The 13,577-nt window shown below is 41.0% G+C and overlaps 1 protein-coding gene across 1 annotated transcript in view; it reads left to right on the forward strand.

The window, feature by feature from the left end:
• The window catches only part of TG (thyroglobulin), a 148,896-nt gene that overhangs the window by 17,893 nt on the left and 117,426 nt on the right, over positions 1-13,577 (forward strand). Inside the window, exons 10-19 of the mRNA XM_039715491.1 lie at positions 548-1,135; positions 2,357-2,599; positions 3,396-3,533; positions 4,117-4,194; positions 4,605-4,717; positions 5,568-5,679; positions 6,362-6,562; positions 10,300-10,509; positions 12,741-12,895; positions 13,394-13,550. Of these exons, the coding sequence (XP_039571425.1) occupies positions 548-1,135; positions 2,357-2,599; positions 3,396-3,533; positions 4,117-4,194; positions 4,605-4,717; positions 5,568-5,679; positions 6,362-6,562; positions 10,300-10,509; positions 12,741-12,895; positions 13,394-13,550 (1,995 nt within the window). The remainder of the gene's footprint in view (positions 1-547; positions 1,136-2,356; positions 2,600-3,395; positions 3,534-4,116; positions 4,195-4,604; positions 4,718-5,567; positions 5,680-6,361; positions 6,563-10,299; positions 10,510-12,740; positions 12,896-13,393; positions 13,551-13,577) is intronic.

The raw sequence follows: 13,577 nt of genomic DNA on the forward strand, positions 1-13,577 counted from the left end.
CTGGAGATGGCAAAAGAGGCTTCCAAACCAACTCACTCCAGTATTTTGAGGGATGTTATTTTTATATTCAGCAGCAGTGTTCAGTAGAGTGTGGGAAGAGAGGATACACAGTATTAAGATTCAGGTTCAGTCCAAGGGGAAATAAAATCAGTATTCAGATGGTTGCTTTTGCATTGACTGGCTGAATAACAAGTAACAACCTGATTATCATGTATATCTGAAAACATCTGATCTATGTAAACAGATTCAGGAAGGCATTTAGTGACACCTGCCCACCCCAGTAAGAACTCCAAGTACTTAATGTACTCACAAATTTAAAAAAATCTATCTGTATTCATCTTGGGGGGCTCACATCCCTTTGGAAGTCTTGCCCTGGTTCAGCATGGGACCTTAATATTGCTAAGCCCTCTTAGTAACAGGCCAGAATGTTGTTGTTATTATTGGGCTGAGTGACCAATTTTCAGTAGTGGTGTTTATTGTACTAGCGGATAGGGCTATTGTATATCTTCAGTGCATTCAGAAGATGTGCATGTTTTTCTTTTCCCAGGCCCAAGTGCTTGCCAAGTAGCAGCTGGTCAGGAGTTTCTCAGGGCTGTGAAGCTGCTGCTGTCAGATCCAAGTGCTGTGCCCCAGCTGTCCAGCCTGCACCTCCCGCAGTGTGACGCTGCGGGTGGCTGGAGGCAGGTGCAGTGCAGTGGCCCTCCCGAGCAAGCCTTCGAGTGGTACGAAAGGTGGATTGCGGAGAACAACGAGGGCAAGCCCCTGCCTGTTCCTGATCTGTTGGACATAATAGCTGGGTATAAAGAGGCATCCTCTGGAGGCTTTTCAGCTTTTGTTAAAGCTTTGTATGAGGCTGGGCACCAGAATGTCTTCCCTGCGTTCTCCATGTATTCCTCCTTCACGGATCTCCCACCTCAAGTGCTGAAGGGAAACCTGACCAGTGCATCTGAGAACATTTTGCTGGACCCATATACATTCTGGCAGCTCCTGACTGACCAGCTCAGCTACTACCCAGGACCCTACACTGATTTCAGTGCTCCTTTAGGCCACTTTGAACTTCGTGATTGTTGGTGTGTTGACAGCAAAGGAGGAGAGCTGGAAGGAACAAAGGCAGGAGTGAACCAGGTTCCAGCATGTAAGTAACAATTTTTGGCATGTAAGTAAGAGTGTTTTCTGGTCTTTCATTTTATGCCACAAGAGAGGGAAGTCCATTCAGTAGCTGTAAAGTAGCCAACAATAACTTGTCAGAAAGATCATCAGCACTGCAATTATCATTGGATGTTAGAAGTAGGGTGACTCATTTCCAGTAAATAAGTGATGGCTGAGCTTTGGGAATAAGGAAAAATAAAGTTCCATATCAAGTTTGAGTTTTTATCAAGTTTCAGATTTTATAATTTGGAGTTTGGACATATAATGATTTTGCAGAAGATACTTATCCAAGTGGTAAAGGATATTAGAATGTGCGAAGAGTTGTATAGAAAAATCAGGATTACACTGTTATGTAAATGACTTTCAAGAATGCCTTAAAATGAAGCAAGAGGGATTTTCTTTACTGTTTGTTATTGTGGTCAAGAGTAACAGATATCCCCCAGAAGTGACCAGGAGGAGAGTGAGGCCAGCACTGAAGTTCAGTAAGCTCTCTGTCTAGACACCTCCTCCAAAGGTGCTGGGCCTTCTTTGTGGTTACTCCAACAGTAAATTATAAATGTCACCACTGTATTATAATGCTGTATTATAAATGCCATCACTGAAATTGCTCTTATCACACAGGTTTTTTTCCTGCTGTGAAGAAGAGACAGGACAATGAACTGGTGGAGATTCCAGTTCTGTGGGCAAATGGGGAATAAAGGGGATGAAGCAGATGAACAGAGTTATTTTGGAGGAGCAGCTTTCATGGAGCTGGTTCAGTGTGTTGAACTGCCCTTTCTGGGTCAGTAGGTGTATGGAGAGGACAGGCCAAGTGCCAGCTGCCGCTCCAGACCCAAAGGATATACCTTCATTTTCCTTTCTGACTCTCACTTCTGATTATCCACATTTTTTAATGGCAGCAACTGACGGGATGTTCTGTAGAGACATATTAATTCAGTGTGTAACCAATAAAGACTTAAAAAACATCAAGCCTTTGGCTCAGGACATGGAGAATATTTGTGTGACTTGTAGCACTCTTAAGATTCTTGTTGTTAAACAGCTGAACACTGCCAAGTCTCCTTTGCTTGCTTCATTATGCAATCCAACACTGATTTCAGAGGGAAACAGGCAATGCTAATTAAATACCAGTTAGTTTTTACATGAAAATATCTACTGGATTTAGATGAAAGTCATTAATATACTCTTCATGTATACGTTTTTTATACAGGCCCTGGTGTATGTGAAGGTGTGAAGCAGGAAGCCGTGAAATTCATGGAGGAGGCAGAGCAGCTCATCCTGGCCTCAAATGGGTCCCAGTTTGCCTTTGGAGAGAGCTTCTTGCTGGCAAAGGGGATACAGCTCACAGACAGGGATCTCCTGCGCTCCGCTGGGCCCTACGGGCTGGAGGCAGCGATCTCCCAAAAGCTGCTGTCCAGCAGTGACTCTGCTCTCCAGCTGGCTGCATGGTCAGGTGGGTGGGAGGGAGAGGAATTCATCCTGAGCATGAATTGAATGGCACACCCAGAATCTGCGCAAGAGCACTTGATGTCAAGTGCAGCTTTGTTAGAAGCAGGTGTGACTCAGCAGGTGTAATTAATCAGGGTCATTAAGCTGCCATGCCAAGAACTGATTTCCGTTGTCTCATATGCATGACACAATACAAATATAAAATCTGGGCACTTACCAGCCTTTATGTACTTAACACATGAAATATGATTCTCCTTGAGCCAGGTCTCATAAGCTCTTGGAGATCTGTTTCACACCCAAGATAGCTCAGCTGCCTTTGAAGGCATCAAAGCAGCAGGATGGCTTCTGTGGCAGTTTTGGAAACAAAAAGGTTTTAATAAAAGGCAAAATAACAAACTCTTTACAGAGAAAAACTGATCCAGGTGCAAGAGGCCCTCCTGCCCTTGGTAAAACATTTCACAAAAGCCATTAGTTTCTTTGTTCTCTTCTTTTTCTAGTAAATTGCCCAAGCAGGACTTTTTGGCTTCTGTCCAATTAACCATCCTTAAGTTTGAGGTGAAGTGCCCCAGGTCCTATGAGATGCCTTTTCCGCCTAATCGAGGAGAGAATCTTCTGGGCTTATTTCCTTTTTAAGGGGACAAAAGATAGTTTTGTCACTCTGTCAACAGGGGGCACATTCCTATGAGAACATTTATTAATTTGTCTTCTGAAGTACAAGGAACATTCAGATTTTTGAAAATATGTGCATTTGATATATCCTGTATTGGGTACTAGAGCTTTCTTTTACTTCTCTTTTATAGTCCTGCACTTCTACTGGCAGAGTCACTTTACTTCAAAGAGTTCTGCTGGGGAAGCAGCACAGCTGGGATTTCTTCCTTACATCCCTCAGTGTGATGGCCTGGGAAACTGGGAGCCAACTCAATGCTATGAGAGCACAGGTAAGCAATTCCTAACAAGATACTCTGGGCTGTCTAAACAAAAAAACAAACAAAAAAACCAACAACCCCCCACAAAAAAAAAAACAAACCAAAAACCCCCAAAGAATTATAATTAAAAGGTCAAAAACCAGTAGTAGTCAGACTGGAGGAAGATGATGTTGTCTATAAGATGTGTGTAAATTGGCTGGACTCAAGTGGAAGTTCATTTGGGCTCAAAAATCAGTCAATATTCAGTTGCTTGCTGCTAGCTGTGTTCCCTGGGGGTTGGTGCAGGGGCTGGTATTGCTTAATGCCTTCACTCATGACCAGGATGATGAGATGGAGCACACCCTCAGCAAGTTTGTGGATGATGCCAAATTTCTGGGAGTAGGTGACAGGGCTACAGTGGGGGAGTCTCACCAGAGCTGCTACATTTCCATTTGTACCACTGCTCTCAGATGTGGTCTACTTACCCCTGGACAGCTGGGCTTGGATTTACTGACCCCTTTCTATAGCGCTGTTGAGGGTGAAAATCTTCCTAGTATGCAACAAAGCACACAGCAATACCACATCTAAACTAAAGCTGCTTTTCTTCCCTGGCCAGGTCACTGCTGGTGTGTGGATGAGAGAGGTCGTTATGTCATGGATTCCTTGGTCTCACGCCCAGCAGAACTTCCCAAATGTCAGTTGGGTTTTCTTACTAAATATTTATCTTGACCTGTTCTTGAAAATTTTAATATTTATTGGAAATTCGAATATGCATGAAGTAAGGCTTGCTTCTAACCATTCCAAGAAAAGTAAAAAAAATTATATTTTTGTTTTGCTAATTCATTTAATTTCATTGTGTGTGATTTTGGCTTGCATGATTTGAGGGTCGACCCTCTACTGTTGGTGTCCTGCCTGAGATTGCAGCAGTGCCTAATGCAGATGTGTGAGGGAGCTGGTGATGTAACTCTTTCTCTTGCTTAGCTACTGTTGGTGTCCTGCCTGAGATTGCAGCAGTGCCTAATGCAGATATGTGAGGTGATGTAACTCTTTCTCTTGCTTAAGTCTGAAACTTGATTTTATTTAAAAATATTTTCCCTCTCACAGGCCAGACCTCATGTCAGCGATCTCGAGCCAATGCCCTAATTTCCAGCTGGAGACAGAGCAGTGCCAAGCTGGACACTTCTACAGCTGATCTGTTCATCCCCAGCTGCCTTGAGGTGATTTGACATGTCTGAGGGAGGAAGCAGTTTTGCTTACACCATGCACACACACTTTCTGTCCATGCTCCTTAAACACCCCTTGTGCATTTCTATTAACCTGAAAGAAAAGGGTAAGACAAAACTAACAGCTGGTGTTGCCCTGTGAAGGCAGAATTTAAATAGCTTTGAGATGGAGACTGGGAATAGGAAGCTCTGTGCCTGCCCACGCTTCCCTCCCACAGGCTGGCTCTGCCTGGTGCTCTTGCAGAGCTGTGCTCAAAAGGCACACCTTAATTGACTGACATTTGGGGGCTCTTTCTTCCTGAGCTGTGACAGAATGACAATGTGAGGGGGAGCTGGGTGCAGATGTCCCAAAAAACCAGGGTCTGTGATGCTCTCAAAATGTGGCAGTGAGCAGGAGAGAGACAGGCAAGGAATAGACACTTCATGTAGTAGAGTCATTATTATATAGAATCATTTAGGTTGGAAAAGACTGCAAATATTAAGTTCAACTATTGCCCCAGCATTACTGAGTCCACCACTGAATCATATCTTGAAGCACCACATCTACACTTTTTTCGAAAACATTTCAAGCTAGAATTTTGTCAGAACTTCATTTCAGTGGACTTCTAGTCTACATCCTGCTTAATGGTTGGACTCAGTGATCTTAGAGGTCTTTTCCAACTTAAATGATTCTTGATTCTCTCAGGGACTGGTCTATCTATTAAATTAGTTAGACTGCATTTTGTGTTTCTTTTCAATATGTTTTAATAATGGACAAGTGTAAATATAATAAAGCATTTTAACCAGTCTTTGGGGCATGGATTTCCATGTGTCTATATTAATTAAGGTCCTTAATTCTTTGTAGACAGGAGAATACACTGTGCTGCAGAGGTCTGACACAGATATTTGGTGTGTGGATCCTGTGTCAGGAGAAATATTCCAGCGTGGCAGCAAAGACTTGGATGGCAATCCTGAGTGTGAGTAATGCTTTGCCCTCTGCCTGTGATCTCTCATGCTTTGCAGCATATGTACTTTCCCTTTCAGAATGCTGCCTGTGAAACATGGAAGGCTCATAGTTTAATTCCTCAGTGACAGGGTACATACAAAACACAGCAACATTGAAAGGGCATCTGAAAATTGTTACCCTTTACTTTCATATCACCAGAAATAAAACAGTCTAGACAAACTTATTAATGGACTTTTATGCATTTTTTAATCTTTGATTTCTTACCACCATTTTAACGATTTAAAAATGTAAATGATCATATTGTTACATTTAAAACTACCTTGATCAAAATTTTTATGAAAAGCTAAACTTTTCTAACTTGATTTTTTTTTTTGTCTCCTAAGTAGGAGGCGCTAAATGACACATCATCACATTTGCAAATAAAAATAAATATATGAATGAAAAATAAATAACAGCATTTTTTAAACTACTTTTCTAAAACAGTACCACTTGCACTTTAATCTTTAGAAAAAAGTGTGGATTTTTTTTCTAGTATAACTAAATTCCCCATTTAGATAATCAAACTATTTCTTTTTGTGGTCACTCTTCTTTCTTCCTACCAACAAAACAGACTGGAAGCACTGCTGGTAAAATCCTCAGGTCAATTTGTTGTCTTCTATTCTGTATCTTGCAAAGAATCTCTCTCTTTGAAGGTCCCAGTTTCTGTAACATGCTGAAGTCCAAAGTGGTGTCAGGCGAAGCTGCCAGAGGAGACGTCCCCCAGTGTGAAGGGGACGAGGGGAGTTTCTCCCCTGTGCAGTGCAGCCAGGACCAGGAGAGCTGCTGGTGTGTCTTTGGCAGCGGAGAGGAGGTGCCAGGGACGCGAGTAAACGGGGCAAGACCAGAATGTGCAAGTGAGTTCCTGCTTTGGGCATTTTATTTGTGAGCAAATCCAGGCCTGAAATTTAACCCAGATCCTATCTTTTTCCACTCCCTACTTGAATTTAATGTTATTTCTTCAGACCTTTAGAGATTTTTTTCTCAAGCAACATGCTTATCTTTGTGTAACAGCAGATTTCAGACTTACCAGGGCATGCTGTCTGGTTTTCTTCAGGTGCTTTGTGAGGGAAAAAGGAGAACAGAATGGATCCTCGACTTTTGTAATTCATAAAATTGGTTGAATCAAACCATTTGAGCTATGAAATCCAGCTATAAGGCCATTCTGAAAAGCTTGCTGCAAACTTGAACCTGCTCCAGTCTGAGCTGGCTCTGGGATTCAAACCCATTCAGCTGACTAAAATAAAATTTGAAAAATGTATGCTTCTGCCATTCTGACTCTTGGCTTGTGACCAGAATTGTGAAAAAGATGTGCCAAACATTGCATATTCACAGAGTATTTCCTGAATGACCGGAGTTGTGAAGCACTGGAATTCACTCATGGTTTCCAGTGAGACATCCAAATGGGAGACATTTGGATAAATTTAATTTGCAATATCCTTTATGCATTTTCCCATCACTGAAGTGAAGCAGAATTAATTAAACTTTCTACAAGGCTGTGCTCCAAAATGTAATGATTAGTGGGAAGTAGAGATATGAAAAGAAAACCTTCAACAGTTGTCTGCAGGGTACTGCTGTTTTCAGGTTTTTTTGTTGGTGTTTTTTTGTTTGTTTTTGGGGAGAAGGGTTGAAAAAAAATAAGGAAACAAGAGCACATCATTTGCTTCAGTTTCCTTTTGTGATTCTGCTGTGTAAAGATCAACACAGGCTTGTGTTCACTGACCAAATAGAAGATGTGACACTTGAGGACATGGTTTAGTGGTGGAGCTGACAGTGCTGGGTTAGTTGCTGAACTTAATGGTCATACAGGTCATTTCCGAACTTAATGATTCTACACTTCAATTGTAAAATACCTGAATGTGTCAACCCAGTTGTCTGCAAGGTTTTTATCAACTAGGTAACTGCTCAGCCAGCTTGGAAATAATTTAATTTGCGCTCTCTTGTATTAATAGAGAGTTCTGAGAATGGGATTTTATGAGAAGCCAGAAGGAGACCCTATGGCTGCATCTGTCCCATGCTTGTGATGTTGTGTGAAAATGCCAACTGAGCTCTGAGGAAATGAGCTCCAAAGTAGGGTGGTGTAGTCACCTGAACATAGCCACCCAAGGCAGGATTTTAGCTCTTCAGAGAAGCAGAGCTGACCACAAGTACAGTGCTGCTGCCATCCTGTACTTTTCCTAGGGAAAATAATGACTAATAGTGATTAATGACCTTTCTGTTTAAAATACTGAGCTGAGAAGGAGAACTGCTTTGAAAATGTAATGGAAACCTGGTTTTACAAAAAACTATTTGGTTTTTTCTGCATAAAGATTGAAATAATCTTTAATATTTACCCTGGATTTTGAAAGAGCGATGGAACTTTTCATGATACACAGCTTAGTTATTGTATTTAAAAAAAAAAAAAAAATAATCAAAAGTTAGTTTTCTCCTCAGTCTACCCAGCCTTATGCCTCTAATCCTGAGAATTACTACTAATTGTTCAGGAAAAAGGAGTACTATACTGCTACTCTGGAGATCTTCTCTCTCAGCAAAATAAGCTGTTGTGGTAGGAAAATATGATAAAGTTCTCCTCCAGCATCAGAACAGACAGCTGTGAACAGAAAGTTATAACTCAGAGTGCCCAGTACATGCCAGGAGGGAGGTTTTCATTAGTTTAATCACTTCCGTCAGAGGTAGAATCCAGCTCCTTCTGGCTGGCATGCACTGGAGAGATGATGCCAAGTACCCCAGCAGTCCTCATGCATCTCCCATCCTCATGCCCAGTTCCTGTAAGTCTGAGCAGAGACAGAGGAGAGAGGTTTTCAGAGAAGGTCCTGGAGATTTTAATTTCCTTGTGAAAATCTTTGGAAACACCTATGAAAGAAGAGTCAGTATTCAGCTGGATTCTGATTCACTCCTACAGGACCAAAAAACAGGACAATGACAAAATGGTGCAGGCTTAGTAAATAGCAAATGAAGTGGAATCTCTAGAGGGATAAATGAGCAAGTTACTGGTGGTGAATTGAAACCTCTGAACCACACCAGGAAACCATTGATCACTTCTGTTTTGGGGGCTGGGTGTTTCCCTCGTTCACACACCAAATCTCAATGGAACAGGCAGTAAGAGATTGTAGCACCATTCAGCTGAGACTGGAGACGACTTGCTGGATATAGAAACATGTTAGATTAATTAAGAAACCACAGACTGATTTTTACATACTCTGTATAAAGATTATAGTATTGTAATTTAACAGCCAGGATAAGTATTACTATCTCTTTTACAGAGATGCCTTCTGGACCTAAAACCTTGAGAGATTTATTTGAAGTTTGTTAAGCAGGGATTCCAGGTTTCCACCTTTACTGAGGAAGAGTCTGGCTACCGAGTCAATGAGTGAAGAGAAGGAATGTAGTGGCCCCATTTACAGAGTTATTGCAAAAAAGTTGCTATAAAGGAGACTTGGATAAAAATATGCATTTGGCAATTCAGAGAGGCAGATATGAAAGCTTTTTTTGTTGGCATTGAAATGCTGAGAGTTGGAAAACAAAGATGTACTGCACACACTGGATCCCAGACTGATCCTGCAATGTTTTAATACTTTAACTGAAAGTTTAATACAAGGTTTTTAATACTTTAAATGAAGTGGCTGATTAGTTATGGAATTAATCTCCATCAGAAGGGGAGAGGGAGGGTGCTCAGATCTGAACCAACATCAATGTTTGCCTCCCTTCAATGATCAGGAAGTTTAGGACTGATCTGAGCATTGTAATTTGGAAAATTATCTATATATACAACAAGCAAGTGAATTGTATGATAACATCTTTTTCTTTGTATTTATATATAAGTGAGGGAGTTGGGTTTTTTCCCCCTATTTTTTGTAGCTCTGTAGCTAATAATTGTTTAGCTATTACTGAACATATTTAGTAATTGAGTTGGGATTAGGCTAATATTGAGTGAAGCAGGGGCTAGCAGGGTTTGAATGACTGCACTTATACAGAGTGAGTGGTTAGGGAAAGCTGTGCTCCAACTCTAGAGCTGTATACTACTGTTTATATATATATATGTGTGTGTGTGTGTATGTGTGTGTGTGTGTATACACACACGCACACAAACACATATATATATATATATATAGGTATATATAAAGTATATTCTGCTCTACTGGTCACTACAAACATCTTGGTTCTGCTGAAGACACCACAGTCATGAGTTCCTGATCTCAAACCTTTCAAACTTCAGTCTAAGGGGAACTGAGGTTTATTTGGCCCTGCCTGTTTCCACTAGATATCTTCTGTAAAGGTTTGTTCTACTGTTGGATAGAAATCTCCTTCTCATTTCCTGCTGAAATTTATTCATGGCTGTTCAGAATGTATCTGTTCCTAGAAATCACGCACGTCCCTTTCTGGGCCTGATGCATTACCCATCACAGTCAATATGTGTCTTTCCATCAGCTTCAGTAAACTGAACCAAGCTGACCTCAAACCAGGTCAAAGTTGATGATGGGAAGGGCACAGGGTGCTGTCTAGGTTTGAATCTGTGGATGTGAGGGGTTTATGGACTTTGTCCTAGAAGTCATTACAGCCCCTAACACATATCCCCTTTCTCCCGTGCCTGCAGGTCCACAGTGTGCTCTGCCATTTGGTGCCTCAGCAGTTGCCAATGGGGCTGTACTTTGTGAAAACATCCCTGGGCAAGCTCCAAACATCCAGCAGTGCCAGCTCATGTGTCACCAGGGCTTCCACAGTGCCACCCCCAGCACCTCATCCCAGTGTGACACGCGGCAGCGGCGCTGGGTCTCGGCTGCCCCTCTGCTCCAGGCCTGCCAGAGTATGTCTGCTCTGCTCTGTTCTGCTCTGATCTCATGTGATCTCATCTGCCAGGGCCTGTAAACAGTGTAAACAGTGCAAAAATCAGCTTTTATCACACAACTACTGGGTGAATAACAACCTTAAGTTCCAGGGGAGTGGCTAAGTTGAGGTGCAGAAGATGTGTTCTGTCTTCTGCCATGTTCACCTCTGGCTCTTGGCTGGCCCCTGTGCCAGAAACTGTCCCTCTTGCCTGTAATAATAGAGCTGTAAATAGCTATTCAATCTATATGCAGATTTTTCTTGTTAGTTAAAAGATGCTGGCACCATAAGTGATTCTGATGGAACTACTTAGCCCTGGAAGAACAGATGAGTGCCAGATGTTTGAATTTGGCAGAACTTGACTGTTTATTTGCATAATCAAGTCACTGTTACTTCTGCATCTTTTTTGCAGCAGTGTGTTCTTAAGGATTATTGTTGTATTTTTTGGCTGACTTCTGGTATTTTTCAAAACATTTTGCTTTCAAGAAAAAAAAAATAGCACTTTAAATCTTGAAAGAATTGGATGTCCATTCAGAGCTTATGTAATTGGATATTAGTGTTGGCTTTTTCAATTATTTTAAAAAGACATACATTCTGATTGAAATGGCAATTTGTAGCAGTGCTGAACTTTGAGAAATGCAGGTCTTCCTGCCAAATTTGCAGCTATTTCTCACTTCCAGAATAGGTTACACCCATTAATCAGTATTCAGAATGGGTTAAACTATTCCAAATGCAAATATTTTTAATCTTTCAATTTCAGACCGAAACTTTTGTCTGTTTGTGATTGTGATTGTGAGGTTTCTGTAGCATGTTATGAAATAACTTCCATGTTTGCCTGATGGCAGTGGGATAACTTTGTAGGGACAGAGGGGAGTGTGTGGCAATCTGCTATAAAGTTTACCGTAAGCCAAGGACTTCCGCCAGTAATTTGTGTTTGGAATAGAGCATGGTTTTAAGGAGAAAGAAAAAAATCCCATCACATGAGAAGGTGATTGAACAAACTTCACAAAAATGGAGAATTCACCAAAACACTTAGTAATTTGTTCCAATGGATAATTACCCTCACTCTCAAAATTAATGTTTCCTGTTATTTATGTATACATTTAGAGGCTGTGGTTAAATCAGCTCTTTAAATACTCTCCAAGAAACTAAGCAGAGAGAGGGTTTTTGTGCCTTGCAGGAAGAAGCAGGGGTTTGTGTTCTCTGGTCCCATCTGCCATTCTCATTGGAAGCTCTCCAGGCTTTCTCATGCTCATTTTTAGGGTGAGGGATGAGGAATTGTGCTCCAGTGGTGACACCTGTATGTGATGCCGGGAGAGCCTGCAGAGGAGCTGAATGAGGGAAAGCTCTGCTGCTTGTCCAGCCTGGTGGGATAAGAGCCAGCTCCACTTGGAGGTGGGATGACAGCATGACTGTTGTGCTGAACCTGAGATAACAAACCCTCCACGGGGCCTGGGATCAGTGTTACTGCAGGGGAGACAAGGAATTTGGATTTTTTTCTTGCTAAAAACTGATTAGACAGATTTTGATTTGCTGACTGATGAACTCAGAGGTTTGTCATCAATTTGTGTGATTAGCATCACTTGGGTTTGCTATCAAAAATTCTGAAGCTCTTGTAGACATCCATGGCAATGGCATTATTCTGCAAATGTATTCCTTCCTAAAACTTACTTCCAGTTAGTTTGACAAGCTGGGTTTCCAGAAGCCAATTTACATTAGTATTAATTGCTTTCACCATTTAATTCCTTTTTTTAATTGAAGTATTTTCATGATTGCAGGTAAGAGAAGTGAAAATTTACAGGTCAACAATTCTTGTGTTTTGGTTTCTTTTCTAAGTATTGGCATAATGTCAGCTTTCATGTGGTGCTCTGGAATTTCCTACTTGCTAAGTCTTAAGAAAAGTTATCAGTGATGATCCAGATTGTCCTCATCCTTCTGTGAGCTAGTGCTCCAGTGTGAAATAGCTCTTCATTATTATCTAAGTGTATCACTTGTTTTTTTCTCTAATGCACAACATTTATATTTATCAAGCTTTTGTCTTGCTGCTTGTTATTTACTACTGACAGCTCTACTGCTTTCATCTAAAAGTGGGGAGATGTTTTTGATGCAACATGAGAATGTCAAATCAATGTTGTCTTTTCTCAAAGTAACTCTGAAGGTCAGGTTCCTCATTAGTAAGGTTACTAAATGCCCTCTCTACTTCATTTTTAGAGCTCCAATTATTTCAGACAGTCCAAGCTCAAACACACTTTCAACTACGCCTGCCTCCTGAGAAAACGTGTAGTTCTGACTACTCTGGATTACTCCAGGCATTCCAGATATTTATTTTAGATGAATTGAAGGCTCGTGGTTTATGTCACCTCCAGGTAATTTAAATTCCTGTTGGTGGATTTTGTTTGTTTGGTTTGGTTTTGTTTCCTTGGTTGAGTTTTGTGTTGCATTAAAAATAAAATTTAAAAAAATAAAAGGAGTCAAACATAACATAGACCTTTGACTGTTTGAGAAATGTGGAAGAATGGAATATGCCATGAAATCTGTCAGGATTGGCAGCACTCTCATATGGATGAGTGGGAAAATAAGTTTAGTCTCATACCACATCATCAGATCAGTTTCGTTCCAGCTATAAAAGTCATATCACACCAGCCCAATATTTGTTAAAAAATTGTTTCAATGGAAGAGAATATTTTGACTATTCTTACAGTGAGTATATGGCTTCCTAAAATTACATTTTCTTCCTTCTGTTTTTACAGCCCCTTTTGTCAGTGTTACTTTAAGTATAGTACAGTGCAAATGAATAGGGGAAGGCAAGAATAAGAAAATTCTCAGGTTGCCTAACTGTGATTTTACTTAATCCTGAATTCAAGGTAAATGCATTTGGAAAAACTGGCTCAGTTTCCATGTGTGATGATTCCACTGTCTATGTCGAGTGCCTGAGCATGGATCGCCTGGGAGTGAACATCACGTGGAGGACTCAGCTGGAAAACATCCCAACAGCTTCTCTCCCTGACTTACATGATATTGGTAATTTTTCTTTCTCTTATTTTTCCG

This window comes from Passer montanus, unplaced genomic scaffold (assembly GCF_014805655.1).
Source record: "Passer montanus isolate IOZ18808 unplaced genomic scaffold, ASM1480565v1 scaffold33, whole genome shotgun sequence".
Classification (NCBI taxonomy): Eukaryota; Metazoa; Chordata; class Aves; order Passeriformes; family Passeridae; genus Passer; species Passer montanus.